The sequence below is a fragment of the Scyliorhinus torazame genome, chromosome 14 (genome assembly GCF_047496885.1).
Source record: "Scyliorhinus torazame isolate Kashiwa2021f chromosome 14, sScyTor2.1, whole genome shotgun sequence".
Classification (NCBI taxonomy): Eukaryota; Metazoa; Chordata; class Chondrichthyes; order Carcharhiniformes; family Scyliorhinidae; genus Scyliorhinus; species Scyliorhinus torazame.
The window spans coordinates 7,969,082-7,988,774 of NC_092720.1; the positions used below are offsets into that span (position 1 = coordinate 7,969,082).

Consider the following 19,693-nt stretch of genomic DNA (forward strand, 5'->3'; position numbering starts at 1 on the left):
CTGGAAATAATGATCAAATCGCATCATGCATTGGTAGACTCAATTTTGAATAATTATTTTTAAGAATAACCTTTATTGTCACAAGTAGGCTTACATTAACACTGCAATGAAGTTACTGTAAAAATCCCCTAGTCCCTACATTCCGGCGCCTGTTCGGGTACACTGAGGGAGAATTCAGAATGTCCAATTCGCCGAACAAGCACGTCTTTCGGGACTTGTGGGAGGAAACCGGAGCACCCAGAGGAAACCCACGCAGACACGGGGAGAACTTGCGACTCTGCACGGACTGTGACCCAAGCCGGGAATCGAACCTGGGACCCTGGCGCTATGAAGAAACAATGCTAACCACTGTCCTACCGTGCCATGTTCAATTTAATGAATATCATGTTCAATTCTGATCGCCGAAAAGAACAAAGGCATTCCGAAGCGGGCGGCACTGTAGAAGCTGACCTTCAATGTGAGGGTTGACTTACGAGAAAAACATTGGATGGATGTGGAAGTTCTAAACAGAGAGGGAAGCATTCATGTGACGCTTACGAACCCAAAACTTGTTTTTAATGAAACTGCAGGTATACACTCAGTAACAGAAGTTCATACTACAAAGTGTATCGTCATTGTGGACATCGTTTGCAGTGAGAGAGAGGTTCGGCTGTGGCATAAATATCCGATTTGACCAGAGAATCATCAAGATTTTTACGAAAGACGTTGGATGCTACCAAAGAAGAAAATATATCTTGGTGCATGAATTTGTGTAATCTATTTGCTTATGTAACCGCTGGCTAGTAATGATGGTTATCTCGATTTGCCAGCGTCGGTAGGTCGACAATTCTGAGTGGAATATCTGGACAATTTGAATCACTTTCAGCACAGCAAGGTCAACATTTTAAGTTGTTCATTACTGAATGTAATTTATGTTTTTGCTTGATCAATGTTTTTCTTTTTTCTCGTAACAGTTTCATTTGTTGAAACAAAACAAGACTTCACGTTCAGAACAAAATGTCCAAGTTTTTTTTAGAGCGGTTATAATTGTATCAGCTCACTGTTCCACTGTTCTCTTATTCAATGTTACTTTTCATCATTTAGTTCAGCCAATGAGTTAAAACGTTGCTTGGACAGTTGTGGAAGACAGACCCCGTCAAATCCACAACTTGTCATTCGACCTGCTCGATATTCCTCGCCATTCATTTCAATTCTAGCAGAATTGTGGAGGGTACAACAGTCGTCCGATTCGACACCACCTATTTTAGTCTAATGTATAAGGCGAATCTCTACATTAATGTGACTAAACTTTGACAAGTATATTTGATATTCTGTCAAGAACAAATGCCGTTTCCAATCTTTGGAAATAACAAAAAATATTTTTGATATATACATAGAAAGAAACGAATAGAGAGACAAGGCTGCCTCACAGATTTAGAGACCGAGCAGAATCCGATATTATTTCCGACACAAAGATGGCAAAACTGATGGAAAAGGCGTCTTGGCAGCGTATCAAAGAGGATGATGACTTCACTTGGAAAGAATTCTACCAAACCTGTGGTTTCCATTTAGAAATCGGTGTAAATCCATTATCTCGTCTTGGATTTGGAACCACGGTCTGGGGAGCTGTAAGTTCACCTCGGTTTTCTTTTGTCAATTGTGCAGTTTAAACTAGAATCAGCTGGGTGCATTGATCATGTTACCAATCTTCCAAGGCTGCATTTAATTCGCAGATACTGTGATTTTGGTTTATTTCGAAAGTATGTAACTGGCCAGCAGTTGTTTAGGGTGGTGGGAGAGGAGGAGGGGGAGGGGGACGGCGGCGTTGTTGGGAAGAGGTTGACAAGATTGAATTATTTGCGGCATATTAACAGATACATGATCCTTTAGACCTGTGTTTCATCTCACCCTGGATATAACACGGAAGGCGGTTTTTCGGTGAACTTCAATTATTTCTTCTTTGGTAATGATACCCATTAATCTTCCCGCATCCTTAATCTTACACCTCTAGCACGCACAGCTTTAAGTGCTGCAGGAATTCACATGTATATATTTCAGTTGGAACTGGCTGCCAGGACCTGGTTACCATGAGGCCGAGATTGGCCGTGATCATTTTTGAGGTTTAGTTCCTTCACATTATAACAATGAAAACTCCGAAAACAGGACAGGAAGAATGCATTTTGACAACATAACTACCGTACAGATGGGAAATACTACTCCGTCCATCATAATGCATCACCCATTCAAGTCCCAATACCACATAAATTTTAACTGTCTGTGAAGTTATTCGCTTATTAAAGAACCGGCATCCCCAACGTGATCTCAAAGTTTATTGAACATGTCGAACAACACGATCCTCGCATCAGGTTTAAAGTAATATTTACATCGTGCGAGCCTGGGCCATCTTTTGTATTCTCACAACTTAGTGCCGAGCAATATTGCCTTATTTATTGCAGCTCCAGTGACCAAGGTTCAATTTCGGCCTCGGATGACTGTGTGGAGTTTGCACTTTCTCCCCATCCCTGCGTGGATTTCATCAGGGTGCTGCAGTTTTCTCCTACAGTCCAAAGATGTGCAAGTTAGGTGGATTGGCCGTGCTAAATTTTCCCTCAGTAACCAAAAGTTAGTACGGTTACTGGGTTAGGGGAATAAGGTGGACCAGTGGGCTTAAGTACAGTGCTCATTCCAAGGGCCGGTAGAGACTCGATGGGCCAAGTGGGGTCCTTCTGCGCTTTAAATTCTATGATTCTTAAATAACTCTGAAACCATCACCAAGGTTAACATCCAAGTATACGAATTAAGAGCAGGGATAGGCCTCTAGGCCTCCTACTACCTCTTTCGCTTTTCTATAAGATCATGGCTGATCTGACTGTAACCTCCTGTACAACCACGGTGGCATTTCACCTCACACATTTATCAAGAATCTATCTCCCTCTGCGCTTAAAACATTGAAAGTTACTGCTTCCACTGTCTTTGAGAAAGGGAGCTCCAGAGGTTCACTACCTTCTGAGAGAGAAAACATTCATCTCGTTTTTGACTTAAATAGGTGACCCTGCATTGAGTAGTTCTGTATTCTCCACAAAAGCAAACACCCTCTCCTTGTGGACCTCATCAAATGCCCCAGAATCATTTTTGTCCAATCATGCATTAGAATTGCTTCTAATGCATTTACATCCTTCATTAAATAAGGCGACCAACATTGTGTGCAATCCTACAGATATATTCTCACAAGTGTCATGTACGACTGAAGTATAATCTATCGACTTTTATATTCAACTCTCTCTCAATAAACAATCACATTTTTGGATGTTTCCTAATTATTTATTGGACTTGTATACTAGCGTTCTGTGAGTTATGCTCCAGGACAACCAGATCCCTTCAGCTCCCAAAACTCTGCAATCTCTCACCATTTAGATAAGGTACTTATTTCCCATTTTTTCTGCAAAACTGGACAATTTTATACTTGTTCACATTATACTCCATTTGCCAGATCTTTGCCAGGTACTCGTGTGCCTTTTTAGCCTTTAGATCTTCTTCACAACTGACATATTTTTTGTATCATTAGCAAATTCAACAACAGTATCTTCTGTCCCTTCATCAAATATATTTATATAAGTTGTAAAATGCTGAGGCCGCAGCACTGCTTTTCTTGGGACATTACACATTACATCTCACCAATGAGAAAAAAGCATTATTTATTACTACCCACTGCTTCCTGTAGGCTGGCTAATCTTAGATCAATGCTCATGTGACACCCCCTAAACACGTACATTTATTTTCCACAATAATCTTCAAGGTGGCACTTTACCACCTCGAAGGTTATCCTGGAATGCCCTCTGGCAATCTACGCAATCTGGTTCCACTTCATCCACAGGACACATCACTCCTTCAAAGAACTGAAATAAATTGGTTACTCTTTCATCAAGCCACTTTGACTCTGCCTGCTTGACATCAATGTTTATGAGTGCCATGGAATAACATATTTAATAATAGCTTTCAGCATTTCCGATGACAGGTGTTAAGTTAACTGAACTCAACTTTCCTGCTTCCCATCTCCCCAAAACCCGACGCCCTCCATCCCCTTTTAAAATGATGAATTGCACTGGCAATTTCCCAACCTAATGGTACATTTTTGGAACCCAGTGAAGTTTGGAAAATTGAAACCAATGCATCAACTGCATGAAATGAAAATGAAAAATTTTCATTTCATGTAGTTGATGCATTGGTTTCAATTTTCCAAACTTCCCTGGGTTCCAGAAATGTGCCATTAGGTTGGGAAATTGCCAGTTCAATTCATAATTTTCAATTACATCATTGGCCACTTCTTTTAAAACACAATGTTAAAGCTTTTCCTGAGTCCCTCCCTCCACAATTCCTCACTTACAGCTATTTCTGCAATGCTATTTGCATCCTCTATAAACATCGATGTAAATAACTCTTCAATGCCTCTGATAACTCTTAAGTTCCTGTCAGGGACTGTTTAGCACAGGGCTAAATCGCTGGCTTTGAAAGCAGACCAAGGCAGGCCAGCAGCACGGTTCAATTCCTGTAACAGCCTCCCCGAACAGGCGCTGGAATGTGGCGGCTAGGGGCTTTTCACAGTAACTTCATTGAAGCCTACTTATGACAAGTGATTGTCATTTCAGTTTCTGATCTTAATCCCCCAGGATGACCTTCTGCAGGACCAGCGCTCAATCTGTCAACACATTGCTTATTCAAATATTTATAAAAGCTCTTTATATCTGCCTTTACATTTCCTGGTAGCTTTCGCTCGTACACTATTTTTTCCCTTCTTATTTGCAATTTTTTGATGCTCTTAACCGTCCAATCTTCTGATCTGCTGCCTGTCTTTACACAGTTATATGATTTTTCCTAAAGTTTGATACTGTCGTAAAATTGTTTAGTGAACCACAGATGGCTGAATCCTCCTCTTGGAATTGTTCTTTCTCAATGGAATGTATCCATGCTGTGTGTTCGTAAATATCCTTTCAGCATCGACGACTGCATCTCTGTTGACCTATCCCTGAACCTCATTTTCCAGTCCGATTTAGCTCGCCTTATTTTCATTCCCACAGAATTAGCATTATTTCATCGGTGCAGATTGCAGGTCTTTAATCTGCTCTTGTCTCCATCACACAGGATATCTGATTCAGTCATCACTGGTACATCCATCTGCCTCCGCTATGAGGTTATCAATTAATTTTGCGATGTCGCATAACACCAGATTTAGTATAGCCTGCAGTCTGGTTGGCTGGAGAGTTTTCTCTGCTAAGATACTATCGCCAAAACATTTTCTTAACTCCTCATCCAGGCTACTTTTCCATCAGTTTTTCCAGTTTTATATTATTTGCCACATCTTTCCAAATAGCCCCCATTATCTAGTCCTTTCTTACAGTGTACTTCCAGTTAAAATTGCAGAATATGTCAAAGCAGAACAGAGGTCAGTTCTCAGTGGCAGATAAGCTGAAAAACAAAGGCCTGGGTGTGGTGTGCGTAATGTAGGGTTGGATTTGCGAAAGTTAAAGAAATAAAAACACAAAACAAAAGCCGTCCCCTCCCCCCTTACATTGAAGGAAAAGTACACAATCTAAATGTGTTAAATTCTATGTTGAACGCAGAAGGCTGTAACATGTGTCAGGATCCCGAACGAGAACCAAACTATTTTCAAGTTGCAAACTGTGAGCAAACTATCGGCGTAACAGATAACACCAACCAATGGGTACATCTGATGTTCAAGTAATAATAATTTCATCACAGAATTAACCACATTAGCAGCAAAGGAGTAGCTTTACTGTTAACAGTTAGAGCAGTTCTTAGGTAAAGGAAGAAATATTAACTTACTTGCTTAATCTACGACTCTATTCCAATCACGAAAAACAATACATTATAAATACCACTCAAGAACAAAGTTAACATGCTTTAACAAGAGCAAAATTTACTTGCTTTACTTCGTGCAGAATTCTTGGAGAGAGAAACATTCAGGACCAAACTTAAACACCCTCGTTCAGACTAGAGCTATATGACTTACTGACTCTTCAGGCAGGGCTGACTCCTTCCATGCAGGACTAAGGATGTTATACCTAAATGTGCGCAGTATACAGACAAGGTAGATGAGCTTGTTGCACACATTGAAATTGGCGGGTACGATGTTGTGGGCTTCACAGGGAAGTGTCTGCAAGGGAATTGGGGCTTATATCTAAATATACAAGCATAAGTGTCCTACCAAAAGGACAGGCAGATGGGCAAAGGGGGCGTGGTTGCATTGTTATAAGGAATGAAGTTAAATCGATAGCAAGGAGCGAGATAGCATCAGACGGCATATATCCTCCATGGATAGAGTTGAGGAATGCAAAGGTAAAAAGACCCTGATGGGAGTTATGTCCAGGCCCCCAAGAAGTAGTCAGGATGTGTGACAGAAAATAAATCAGGAGATAGAAAAGGCTTGTAAAAAAGGCAATATTTCAATAATCATGGGGCACTTCAATATGCAAATGGACTGGGAAAAATCAGGTTGGTCGTGGATCCCAAGAAAAGGAATTTGTGGAATGTCGAAGAGATGTTTTCTGGAGCAGTTTGTGTCAGAGCCGACTAGGGAACCGGCAATTCTGGAGTTGGTGATGTGTAATGGGGCAGGCTTGATTAGGGAACTTAAGGTGAAGGAGCCTTTAGGGAGCAGTGGCCACAATGTGATCGAATTTACGCTGCAGTTTGAGATGGAGAAGCTGGAATCAGATGTAACGGTATTACAATTAACTAAGTGTAACTGCAGAGACATGAGGGAGGAGCTGGCCAGAGTTGATTGGAAAAATAGACTAGCAGGGAAGACAGTGGAACAGCAATGGCAGGACACTTTGGAACTTATTCGGGAGGCACAACAGAAATTCACCGCAAGGAGGAGGAAACATGCTAAGCGGACGGCAAGGTATCCATGGATGACGAAGGAAGTCAAGGACAGCATAAAAACAAAAGCAAAAACATACAAAGTGGCGAGAATCAGTGGAAAGCCAGAGGATTTGTTAGTCTTTAAAAGCGAGTACAGGGCAACTAAAAAGCCAATAGGAGGAGAAGATCAAAAATGAGTGTACGTTAGCCAGTAATATAAAAGAATATAGGAAGAGATTGTTCAAAATATAAAAGGTAAGAGCGAGTCAAAGATAAACATTGAACACCTGGAAAATGTGTCTGGAGAAGTAATAATAGGAAACAAAGAAATAGCCGAGCAACTGAGTAGTTACCTTGCACCAGTCTTCACGCTGGAAGACACCAGTGGGATGCCAAAGCTCCAAGAGAATCAGGGGGCACAGGTGACTATAGTGGCAATCACTAAGGAGAAGAGTCTAACAAAACTGAAACTTCTGAATGTGGTTAAATCACCTGAAATGGATGGACTACATCCCAGAGTTCGAAAAGAGATAGCTGAGGAGATTACAGAGGCATTGTTGGTGATCTTTCATGAATCACTGGAGGCAGGGAGGGTTCCAGAGGAATGGAAGGAGGTGAATGTAACACCGTTGTTTAATGAGGGAGGGAGGCAGTAGACGGGAAATTATAGGCCGTTAGCCTGACATTGGTCATTGGTAAGATTTAAGAATCAATTAATAAAGATGAGATCACAAAGTATTTGGAAGCACATGATAAAATAGGACTGAGTCAGCATGGGATCGTCAAGGGGAGGTTATGTCTAACAAATCTATTAGAATTCTTTGAGGAAGTAACAAGTATGTTAGACAAAGGAGAACCAGTGGATGTGATGTATTTTGATTTCCAGATGGTCTTTGACAAGGTGCCGCATAGGAGACTGTTAAATAAATTAAGAGTCCATTGTGTTAAGGAGAATATCCTGGCATGGATAGAGGGTAGGCTGACTGGAGAAGGCAGAGAGTGGGAGTAAACGGGTCTTTTTCAGGATGGCAGCCGGTGACTAATGGTGTACCTCCAGGGTCTGTGTTGTGACCACAACCTTTCACAATTGACATGAATGCTCTGGAAGAAGGAACTGAAGGCACCGTTGCTATGTTTTCAGATGATACAAAGGTCTATAGAGGAACAGGTAGCGTTGAGGAAGCATGGGGCTGCAGATAGACTGGGACAGGTTAGGAGAGTGGCCAAAACTGTGGGTCTTTCAAATTCAAACGATAACCCGTTTGCTCGCTGTCTCTGATCAACTAAATTGTTTTGAAGGCCTATTAGCAGAACACTTCATGTGCAGATCAATGATTATCTCACTTTTGTGACACCTTAATCACTGCCCTCGCAACCTTACTGTCTGTGTGCCTCTTAAACAAGGTTGTCTAACATTAGGGAAAAATATATATAAAATATAATAATTTCTTATCTTCATCACACCTACCCCTTGCAAAAATGAACCAATAATAAGAAAGGACGGTTTCATTTTACAATGATGTGGAGATGCCGCCTTTGGACTGGGGTGGGCACAGTAAGAAGTCTTACAACGCCAGGTTAAAGTCCAACAGGTTTGTTTCGAATCACTAGCTTTCGGAGCACTGCTCCTTCCTCAGCTAGCGATTGAGTCAAACCTGTTGGACTATAACCTAGTGCTGTAAGATTTCTTACTGTTCATTTTACAAAGTCTTTTCAACTTGAAATACTACTCATCACTACACAGTACACTTAGACTATAAGATACTTATTTCACCATATTCATGCATGCACATTTTAACATGCACATTGTCCATTTCATTCTTTCTTTCCCAACTTTCATTGTTCCATTGTTCTCACATCTTAACGTCGCAAAAAAAATCTGCAATTCGGTCTTCTCTTCCTGCTATATGCATATTTTGCAAGGTAAGTGGCTGTACAAATAAACTCCTACGAAACGGTCTTAAATTACAATCTTTAACCTTCTTCAGAAACTTCAATGGATTATGATGTGTATAAACAATTGTGAATGATGAATTCTAACTAACAGAAATGTTAAAATGTTGCGAACAATACCAAACTCAACGATACATTTTCAGTGGTCAAATGTATCTTTTGATGCACATTTATTTTATGGGAAAAAAAATGTTCTTCCTATACTTTTCATCATCTTGTAATAATACAGCACCAATGCCCACATCAATTGCATTAATGACCATCTAAAATTACACAACAAATTACAGTGTTGTTAAAACTGGTGCTCTTGACAACACGGTTTTCTAATTATCTACTATCTGCTGACAATTTGACGTCCAATAATAATTTCTGGGGTTTGATTCTCCATTGGCTGCTGCCGAAATCGGGAAACGCAATTGGGCAGAGAATCGGTTCTGATGCCAAAATCGTGGTGGGCGCTGATTTGAAGCCAAACTACGGGCTGAATTCTCCATTGCCCGACAGCAATATCGTAATCAGCGATTGGGCGGAGAAGTCACTCTGACGGCCAAATCGGGGCTGGCACAGTTTTAGCATTGGTCAGCCATGCTCCATTCCCTCGGAAATGGCATTATCGTGTCACGTGGTTGGCGTCCTCACGTAATGCTCCGCCCCCCGATGGGCCGCGTTCCCAATGGTGTGGGATACGTATGGTCTCATCCGGTCGGGAACCCGGACAGGCATCTGTCCTGCTGGCCGGGAGCCTTCCGCGAGGACTGGGAGGGTGGGGGGACTGGTGGGGTGTGGCCAGGGGTGACCAGGGTGTGCGTTTTGGGGTCGCGGAGGGCGGGGCGGGTCCGCGCACAGCTGGTGCCATGTTGTACAGTGCAACAGCTGCAGGTCGGCAGCCGTGGGCATATGTGGCCAGAGACCTAGCCATTTTCCAGCTGTTTTCGGCACGGGAACCTGGAGTTTCACCCGACGCCACGGCGAGCCCCTCGCCAGTCCCAGAATCGGTGAGGGTTTCACACACAGTTCTTGGTCGTAAAAGACTCCACATGTTTCGCTGGTGTCAGCACTTAGGCGCTGAAAGGGAGAATCCAGCCCCACATTTCTCCATCAAATCGACAGCGGCATCAAGGCATTCCAGAACGCATGTACAGTAAACACCGTTTTGATATCATTCATGGGCCTGACTAATTCTTCAGGCACTCCGCAATTCTCTACCTCCAATAGGCCGAGTTCCCGATGGCGGAATTCACTTGTGCTCTTAAAAATCATGAAACGAGCACCATGGCTGATGAGGAAAAAAAGAGGAGGTAGGACATGGAGAGCCGCAACTGTGGGCTGCCGACTGGACACTGGTCTGGGGTGGGGTGGGGGGAGGGGGGTTGATGGGGACCAGACCAGGTGGCCAATGTGACCTCCTCTATAGGACGAGGGCAGTGTCCAAGCACGGATCGCCATTGCCGCAGACTGCAAGGCAGCACGGTAGCACAAGTGGATTGCACTGTGGCTTCGCGACGCCAGGGTCCCAGGTTCGATTCCCCGCTGGGTCACTGTCTGTGCGGAGTTTGCACGTTCTCCCCGTGTCTGCGTGGGTTTCTTCCGGGTGCTCCGGTTTCCTCCCACAGTCCAAAGACGTGCAGGTTAGGTGGATTGGCCATGATAAAATTGCCCTTAGTGACCAACAAGGTTAGGGGGGGTTATTGAGTTATTGGGTTACAGGGAAAGGCTGGAAGTGAGGACTTAAGTGGGTCGGTGCAGACTCAATGGGCCGAATGGCCTCCTTCTGTACTGTATGTTCTATGTTCTATATCTTGCTGAGTACCACACTGTTCACCAACCTTGGCCCCTCGATCTGCAGAGTGACACCGGCCATAAAAGCGGCCCACACCTCCACCCACCCCTGCAACTGAACCTGCGCCACCTCCCACCCCAACAAACGCGGCCGCCATCCACGGTCGGGGCATCAGGCGGCCCGACTGTGCAGCGGCCACTGTAACCACATGGAGGCGCCAGGCGGGGGCAATGGAGCATACTGCTGGCAAAAGCAGTGCTAGCCGTTTGTACCCTGGTATCAGGAACAGGCTGCACGGCCAGTGGCCCCCATAGTGTTGGGCACCAATGTGGTCAGGGGTGTGGGGATGGGGGGAATGATGGAAGCCGGTGACTAGTGGTGTGACTCAGGATTCGGTGCTGGGACACCAACTTTTCAAAATGCACATTACACAATATACATATACATTAACGATTTGGAAGAAGGAACTGAAGACACTCTTGCTTAAGTTTACAGATTATACAAAGATATGTAGAACGACAGGTAGTATTGAGGAAACAGGGGTGGCTGCAGAAGGACTTGGACAGGCTAGGAGAGTAGGCAAAGAAGTGGCAGATGGAATACAATGTGGAAAAGTGTGAGGATATGCACTTTGGAAGGAGGAATGGAGGCATAGACTATTTTCTAAATGGGGAAGTGCTTAGGAAATCAGAAACACAAGGAGACTTGGAAGTTCTTGTTTAACATTCTCGTAAGGTTAACGTGTTGGTTCAGTTGACTGTTGGGAAGACAAATGCAATGCTAGCATTCATGTCGAGAGTGATAGAGTACAAGAGCAAGGATGTACTTCTGAGGCTATTTAAGGCTCAGGACAGACACCATTTGGAGTATTGGGAGCAGTTTTGGTCCCCATATCTAAGGAAGGATGTGTTGGCTTGGAAAACGTCCACAGGAGTTTCACAAGGAATGCAGAGCTTGTGGTAAGAGGAATGGTTGAGTACTCTGGGTCTGTACTCCTGGAGTTTAGAAGGATGAGGGGGCATCTTAAAGAAACTTACAGGATACAGTGAGGCCTAGATAGAGTGGTCGTGGAGAGGATCTATCCACTGGTAGGAAAAACCAGAATCAGAGCGCACAATCGCAGACTAAAGGACAATCCTTTAAAACAGAGATGAGGAGCAAAGTCTTCAGCCAGAATGTGGTGAATCTGTGGAACTCTTTGCCGCAGAAGCTGTGGAGACCAAATGACTGAGTGTCTTTAAGACAGAGACAGCTAGGTTATTGATTAATAAGGGGATCAGGGGTTATGGAGGAAGGCAGGGAATGGGGATCAGAAAAGTATCATCCATGATTGCATGGCGGAGCAGACTCTATGGACCGAATGGCTTAATTTTGCTCTTATGGTGTTGTGGTCTTATAGGGACATGCAGGGGCAGAGCCGCAGTGCCAATCAGGGCCACCATGTAGACCATTGGACCAGGTTTGGCATGGGGCATGCACCATGCTAACATGTTGGCCTTTCACCTCCTGACGATAATGGATATTAGAATTCAAACAGCAATTGTTGCCTTCCTGCTAGTTGCCGCAGCCCTGGAGGATGCCCTGCAGCTGTACAAGGTGGCATTGCTCCAGGATCAAGATGAAGCTGCAGCAGCAGAGCATGTAGCAGCAAAGTGTATCTCATAGAACAGGGGGCAGCCACCCAGGATGGGGAGCTGGCCGCCAAACAGGCGAGGACGTGCCAACGACATTCTTCTTCAGGCCCCGTGTTTGCTGGCTGCGCCTGTCATTCGAGGACCAGCCAGAGTGGGCATGCCATCGAAAACTCTGCCTGAGCAGGGAGACAGTACGACATTGCTGCCAGATCATGGCACGCGCACCTGCCACCGCGTGGGAATGGGGAGGACACCCACGCGCGGTGATGTCAAGGTGAAGGTAGACCTGGACATTATGCCATAGTCTCCAGGCATGGGAACCTGTCTAGAATCTCCGAGACCTCGATGCACAGGTCCATCTGCACCATCACGGAGGTCCTCCCAGGCGGCTCAATACATCCATTTCAATCTGGATGAGCCCACCAGGATTCTCCGGCAGCAGGTTTCATCGCCACCATCGGTGAGAAGTCCAGGGCATCATCGGCGGGATGCATTCACCCCGATGGACACCTGCAGATGATATGCCACTCTACACAAGGGAACCTTGATGAATGTGCAGCTGACATGCGATCATAAGCTGCGCATCATACATGTCCGCACCCAACGGTCAGTGTGCCCAACACATTCATCCTGGCACACCCGACTATTCCTGACATATTCGTGACGCCCCACCAGTTGGGGGGTTCGCTCCTGCGGGACAGGGGCTATCGACTGCAGTTGTGTTTAGTGACGCCTCTCCCGTGGCCACAGGCTGATGCAAATACTCACTAAAACGATGCCCAGGCAGCAACTAGGAGCGTGATTGAGCTTCAGACTCCTAGAGATGCAGGTCAGATGCTCCGGAGGTGCCCTCCATTATTGTACTGCGCTGTATTGTTCTATGTTCTATGTTCTATGTTCTACAGGCCCTTCGGCCCACGATGTTGCACCGAAAAAAAAGCCACCTAACCTACACTATGCCATTATCATCCATATGTTTATCCAATAAACTTTTAAATGCCCTCAATGTTGGCGAGTTCACTACTGTAGCAGGTAGGGCATTCCACGGCCTCACTACTCTTTGCGTAAAGAACCTACCTCTGACCTCTGCCCTATATCTATTACCCCTCAGTTTAAAGCTATGTCCCCTCGTGCCAGCCATTTCCATCCGCGGGAGAAGGCTCTCACTGTCCAGGGAACTTTGAAGTATCATAACCAATGTATCCCTACTGCCACCCCCTTTCATAGCCTAGGGTGCAGGCCACCAGATCCCGGAGACTTATCTATCTTTATTCCCATTAGATTATTCATTACATTTTCATCAGCGATTGTTATTGCACCACGTTCCTCTGCATTAACTGCAATTTTGGGATTTTTTTTGTTATACTCTGCCGTAAAGTCTGACGTAAAATATTGGTTCAGTGACTCCGCCATCTCTGTGTTCCTTATTATTACGTCACCAGTATTGTCCCCTAAAGGGCCAACATTTACTTGAGCTATTCTCTTCTGCTTTTTATACTTACAGAAGCTCTTGGTGCCAGTATTTTTGCTTTCTGCTAGTTTCCTTTCGTGGTTCATCTTGGCTCTTTTGATGTTATTTCAGCAGCCGTTTGCTGAACTGTAAAGTTCTCCCAATCCTCCAGCTTACCACCAGCTTTTTCAGTATGGGATGGAATGCCGCAGGTTTTGCCTTCCTGTCCTCTTGGAATTCCGTTTTTAGCTATCGAACGTCTTCTCCTTTTTACAATTAATTTTATTCTCAGGAATATTCTTTAATTGAGAGGTATTTAATATCTACCTGAACATCCACCATTGTTACTCAACTGTCCTACCCTCAATCTTGTCTACTTGGGACAACCCTTTCCTCAGGCCTGTATAATTCCTTTGCCCCATGCTAGAACCCTTGTATGTCACTCTGCTTTCTCTCGCTCAATCTGAATTTGAAATTCTATCATGCTGTGATCACTCCTTCCAACAACATACTTAACGACAAGATAATTTATCAACCCTTCTTCGTTACGTGATAATACATCTAAAATACCCTGTTACTGGCTACCTCCAGAGCATTTTGCTTTCAGAAGCAATCCCTGATACACAAACAGAAATCTCTTTTGAGGCTATTCTTGCCAATTTGATTAATCCAGTCAGTATGCATGTTAAAATCACCCATGATTAGCGTTGTGCCCTTACCACAAATGCTCATTATGTCTTGGTTTATTCCATGCCCCACTTTAGAAGTATTGCTTGGGGGCCTGTAAATTACTCCTATCAAGGATTTGTTCCCCTTGTATTTTCTAATTTCCACCCAGGTTGATTCAATATTTTGGTCCTAGGTGCCAATATAATTTCTTATTACAGCCTTGATGTCAGCTTGGGCCAATGAAACAAATTCACCTCCTGTCTGTCGTGTCGGAATACTTAGTACCCGTGGATAATGAACGCCTACTCCCGACCTCCTGCAACTGTGTTCCAGTAGTACCCACCAAATGGTGCTCATGGGCGAAATTCTCCCCCAACGGCGCGATGTCCGCCAACTGGCGCCCAAATCGGCGCCAATCAGACAGGCATCACGCCGCCCCAAAGGTGCGGAATGCTCCGCATCCTTGGGATCCGAGCCACAACATTGAGGGGCTAGGCCGGCGCCGGAGGGATTTCCGCCCCGCCAGCTGGCGGAAATGGCGTTTGTTGCCCCGCCAGCTGGCGGAAATGTCGTTTGTTGCCCCGCCAGCTGGCGCGGAAATACGGCGCATGCGCGGGAGCGTCAGCGGCCGCTGAAAGTTTCCCGGCGCATGCGCAGTGGGGAGAGTCTCTTCCGCCTCCGCCATGGTGGAGCCGTGGCGGAGGCGGAAGGGAAAGAGTGCCCCCACGGCACAGGCCCGCCCGCGGATCGGTGGGCCCTGATCGCGGGCCAGGCCACTGTGGGGGCACCCCCCGGGGTCAGATCGCCCCGCGCCCCCCCCCAGGACCCCGGAGCCCGCCCACGCCACCTGGTCCCGCCGGTAAATACCAGGTTCAATTTACGCCGGCGGGACAGGCAATTTCTGGGCGGGACTTCGGCCCATCCGGGCCGGAGAATTGAGCGGGGGGTCCCGCCAACCGGCGCGGCCCGATTCCCGCCCCCGCCCAATCTCCGGTACCGGAGACTTCGGCGGGGGCGGGGGCGGGATTCACGGCGGCCAACGGCCATTCTCCGACCCGGCGGGGGGTCGGAGAATGACGCCCAATTTCTTTACTCTCTGCCCTGTTACATTTTTTGGAACTGTATTCCGTTACTGTCCGTGTGGAGTTTGCATGTTCTCTCCGTGTCTGCGTGGGTTTCACCCCCACAACCCAAAGATGTGCTGGTTAAGTGGATTGGCCACGCTAAGTTGCCCCTTAATTGGAAAAATAATAATAATTGGGTACCCTAAATTTAAAAAAGAAAGAATTATCTGGGCCGTTGTGATTCACTTTTCCCGTAGGCAGTGTAGCCGCCCTCCCGCCCCCGCTCCTGGTCAGGTGGGTGGTTGCAATGGGAAATCGCATTGACAAATGGCAGTGAGATAGAGTCATGCCACCAGCAAATGGCTCGCCATCGAGACACACGTGCTGGGAAACTGGAGAATCCCGCGTAATTTCTTACAACCGACTACTTCACCAGTTTTCATCGAACTTTCTAACACTACCTCCCACAATGGAATATTACTCACTTTACCATATTATCAACTTTTTGGGGCAATGCTCCTTCTGAACAATATTTATCTTTGTCTCTCATCAAAAACATTGATTTGATCCAGTAATCCTTAAAATTTTAAAATTCATACTTACTCCGCCTTGTACACATGTGTAATTTTTTCCCTCACAAATGAAATATTTCAACAGTTCTGCCACATCCATATCAACCAACTCTGAACATTTAGAGTGCCCAATTATTATTATTTTTCCAATTAAGGGGCAACTTAGCGTGGCCAATCCACTTAAACAGCACATCTTTGGGCTGTGGGGGTGAAGCCCACGCAGACACGGGGAGAACATGCAAACTCCACACGAACAGCAACCCTGGGCCGGGATTCGAACCCGGGTCCACAGAGCCACAGGCACCTTTGCACCTCTTCCTCTAAACCATGGTTCCATTGCCACTTGAATAAACTGCACTAGCGTATCCTGTTTTAAACAGTCTATCTTTGCAGTGCCTTTCATAAAGTCCCAACAGTATGACTGCATGCCCAACTACATTAGGACAGCACAGTAGCACAGTGGTTAGTGCAGTTGCTTCACAACCCTCAGGGTCCCAGGTTCGATCCCCAGCTTGGGTCACTGTCTGTGCGGAGTCTGCATGTTCTCCCCGTGTTTGCGTGGGTTTCCTCCGGGAGCTCCGGTTTCCTCCCACAGTCCAAAGATGTGCTGGTTAGAAGGATTGACCACGCTAAATTGCCCTTAGTGTCCAAAAAACCTAGCTGGGGTTCCGGGGACAGGGTGGAGGTGTGAGCTTAGGTAGGATGCTCTTTCCAAGGGGCGGTGCAGACTTGACGGGCCGAATGGCTTCCTTCTGCACTATAATCTCTATGATTCTATGATAACGAAAGCATTGAAGTTTTCTTATCTCTCTTCCATTCTCATAAGTTTCCCTTTTAACACTTTAATATCTCTAAGTATTCCTCCTTTGCCTTGACCACCTGCTGATTTTTCAATTCCCCAGTTATTATATTTCACAGACTGAAAATGATATCGTACCCCAAACCATGATTTAGGAATAATCCTGGGCAGGATTCTCCCATGCTGCGCCGGCTGGGAGAATTGCCGTTCGCGCCGATTCTTTGCGCGATGCCAGTCCGACGCCGTTCCGCCATTCTCCCAACCGGCGAGAATGGCGTCATCGAGGTCGGCACCGCGCCTGCCGGAGAATCGCCCGAGGCACTAAGTACGGCGATTCTCCGGGCCCCCCGCTATTCAGCGGCCTGGATGTGCCGAAGTCAGGCCCGTGGGTGGGGGGGGGGGGGGGGTGCGGAGGGGGGGAAAGGATGCGGTGGTTGGGGAACGAAGCAGTCATGCCCGTGGTTGGGGTTGGGGAGGGTTATCCGCGGGAGCGACATGCAAGCCAGTCTGCCATGACAGGACGGTGGCGAAGACACGCTCGCAAGTTGAGGTCATGCTGCTGGGCAAAGCCCACTGGCGCAGCAATGAGGAGGAGCGGGGTGAATTGGCTGGTGGACGGAGACTGTGGGCAGGGGTCAGGGTGCCTGCATGTCTGCAGCAAGACCAGGCAACCGGGGCACACATGTATCCCATGGCACCTGGCTGTTGAGGTGTCCAAGCGCCATCGTTAACCATGTTGTTTCTCCTCCCCCCCCCCCCCCCCCCCCCCCCCCCCCCCCCCCCGAACCTTGCAGATCGGCATGTTTGCGCACCAGCCAGCTATGTTTGCCGCCGTGGCGGGAGCAGCTGCCCTGCAGGTGGCCATCTGACAGAGTTGACGCAGGCAGCTCAGAACAGCTGTGGCAGCGGCGGCTACAGCAGAGGGAGTGTTTGCAGAGGGCCCCGTGCCAGCCGCTGAGGCTGCAGGCCCGCACGCCCGACATGTGCCGGGGGAGGTGGAGGGGGACAATGACCACCGCATCGTCGGGGATGCACAGGATGAGGATTCTGATCTTGATGCCAAGGCGGTGGAGGTGCCCCATGAGGCCTCGACTCTACCGTGACCGCATGTCGTTTGAGGACCTGCCGGACTGGGCATGCAGGAGGAGACTCCGATTGAGTAGGGAGTCCGTGGCACATATATGCCACCTTGTGGTGCACATGGCACCACGTGGAACGGGGGGAGGATATGCTATCCCGGTGACCGTCACCTAGCCCTCAATTTCTTCGCAACGGGTTTGTTCCAGGCGCTGAGCAGGGACCTATCTGGGATCTCACAGGCATTGGTGCACCGGTGCTTCCGAGCCATGACCGACGCCCTGTATGCCATCGCCGACAGGTACACACAGTTAACGGAGGACTGCGCACACCAGGATGCCCGGGCACTAGGATTCACCATCGTGGGCACAATACCGATGGTACAGGGTGCGATTGATGGGGTGCACGTCACCATGCGCCCACCCTCGGAGAACAGGGAAGTTTTCAGGAACTGAAAGGGGACCTACCCTATGAACATTCAGGTGGTCTGCCACCATCGCATGACGATCATGCACGTGTGCGCCCAGTACCCCAGCAGTGTGCATGATGCCTTTATACTGGCGCAATCGTACATCTAGGCAATGTTCTAGGGACCCCCCCCCGCCCCCGACTGAGGGGCTGGTTGCTGGGCGGCAGAGGTTATCCATTGAGGTCATGGCTGATGACGCCTATACGGAGGCCACAGACCAACGTGGAGACCCGCTACAATGAGGCCGATGCAGCAACCAGGGTTGTAGTGGAGAGGTGATTCGTCCTCTTGAAGATGCGATTCAGGTGCCTGGACCGCTCTGGAGGTGCCCTGCAGTATCCTTCCAAGAGGGTCGGCCGCATATTTGTTGTCTGCTGTGTGTTCCACAACATTGCCCAGCAGAGGGGTGATGTCCTGAAGGAGGAGGCACAGGGGGAGCCCGATGACGGTGACGCATCTGCATATGAGGAGGAGGAGGAGGATGGGGAGGAGTGGGGGCACAGACAGGACCTGGGGGCTGCATATGGCCGGGAGGCTGCACGACGCCACCGGCTTGGCGAGCGAGTACGCGAGGTGTTGATCGCCGCACATTTCACGAACTAGGGGGAGGGCATCGCTGAGCAAGGCACTTGCACCACCACAAGGCACTCCGCACAAACACACCACCCAGCACCCCCACACCTCTCCACCATCCGACAACCCAAGCACCCACACCACCACTTTCACAGCAACTTACACCGGCGGCACAACGGGATGATATCTCACAGTTGCTTGTGGAAGCGGGTGTGATCAGTGCCATGTGGGGTCGCTGGCATCGGTGTGCCGAGGATGACAGGGTTGCGAGGGGGGGGAGGGAACACACGCCCAGCATCACCGTTGTAGCAAACTTCGACCCCAGCGCCACTCGGTCCCCCTCACGACCCCTCAGGCACCGGACATAGCACAGAGTCATCTAGGTTTTGTGTAACAGTGACATTATTCGTGACATTCACAGACAAATGCCCTAGCCCCTAGAACTAAGCTGTGCCCTTCACCCGTGCCAACTTTCTACGTGTCTAAATTCTTTGCCTTACGGGCCCTACCATTGCGCCTTGGTGTTTCCCCAGACTGTACAGCAAGAGTGGAGGTGGACTGCTGGGAATCCTGCCCTGCGACGTGGCTCCCGTCGGCGCGCATTTCCTGGGGCTGCCTGGCTTCGATGGGCCAGGCTGCTCGGCGGGCGTACTGGGTGGCGTGGTGCCACATTGTCCTGCCCGCTGCCCACCAGATGCACCAGGGACGTTAAGGGGTGAGTCCAAGTGTTCCGGAACCTCCCTTACTGGAGTTACCGGGACGGGCCCCAGAACCACCTCCTCCCTCGGGAGC

At 47.7% G+C, this 19,693-nt stretch overlaps 1 protein-coding gene across 1 annotated transcript in view; it reads left to right on the plus strand.

The window, feature by feature from the left end:
• Positions 1-1,186: 1,186 nt before the first annotated feature.
• LOC140389245 (EEF1A lysine methyltransferase 3-like) overlaps positions 1,187-19,693 on the plus strand; it is a 34,265-nt gene continuing 15,758 nt past the window's right edge. Inside the window, exon 1 of the mRNA XM_072473418.1 lies at positions 1,187-1,607. Coding sequence (XP_072329519.1) covers positions 1,455-1,607 — 153 coding nt within the window. The 5' untranslated portion in view covers positions 1,187-1,454. The remainder of the gene's footprint in view (positions 1,608-19,693) is intronic.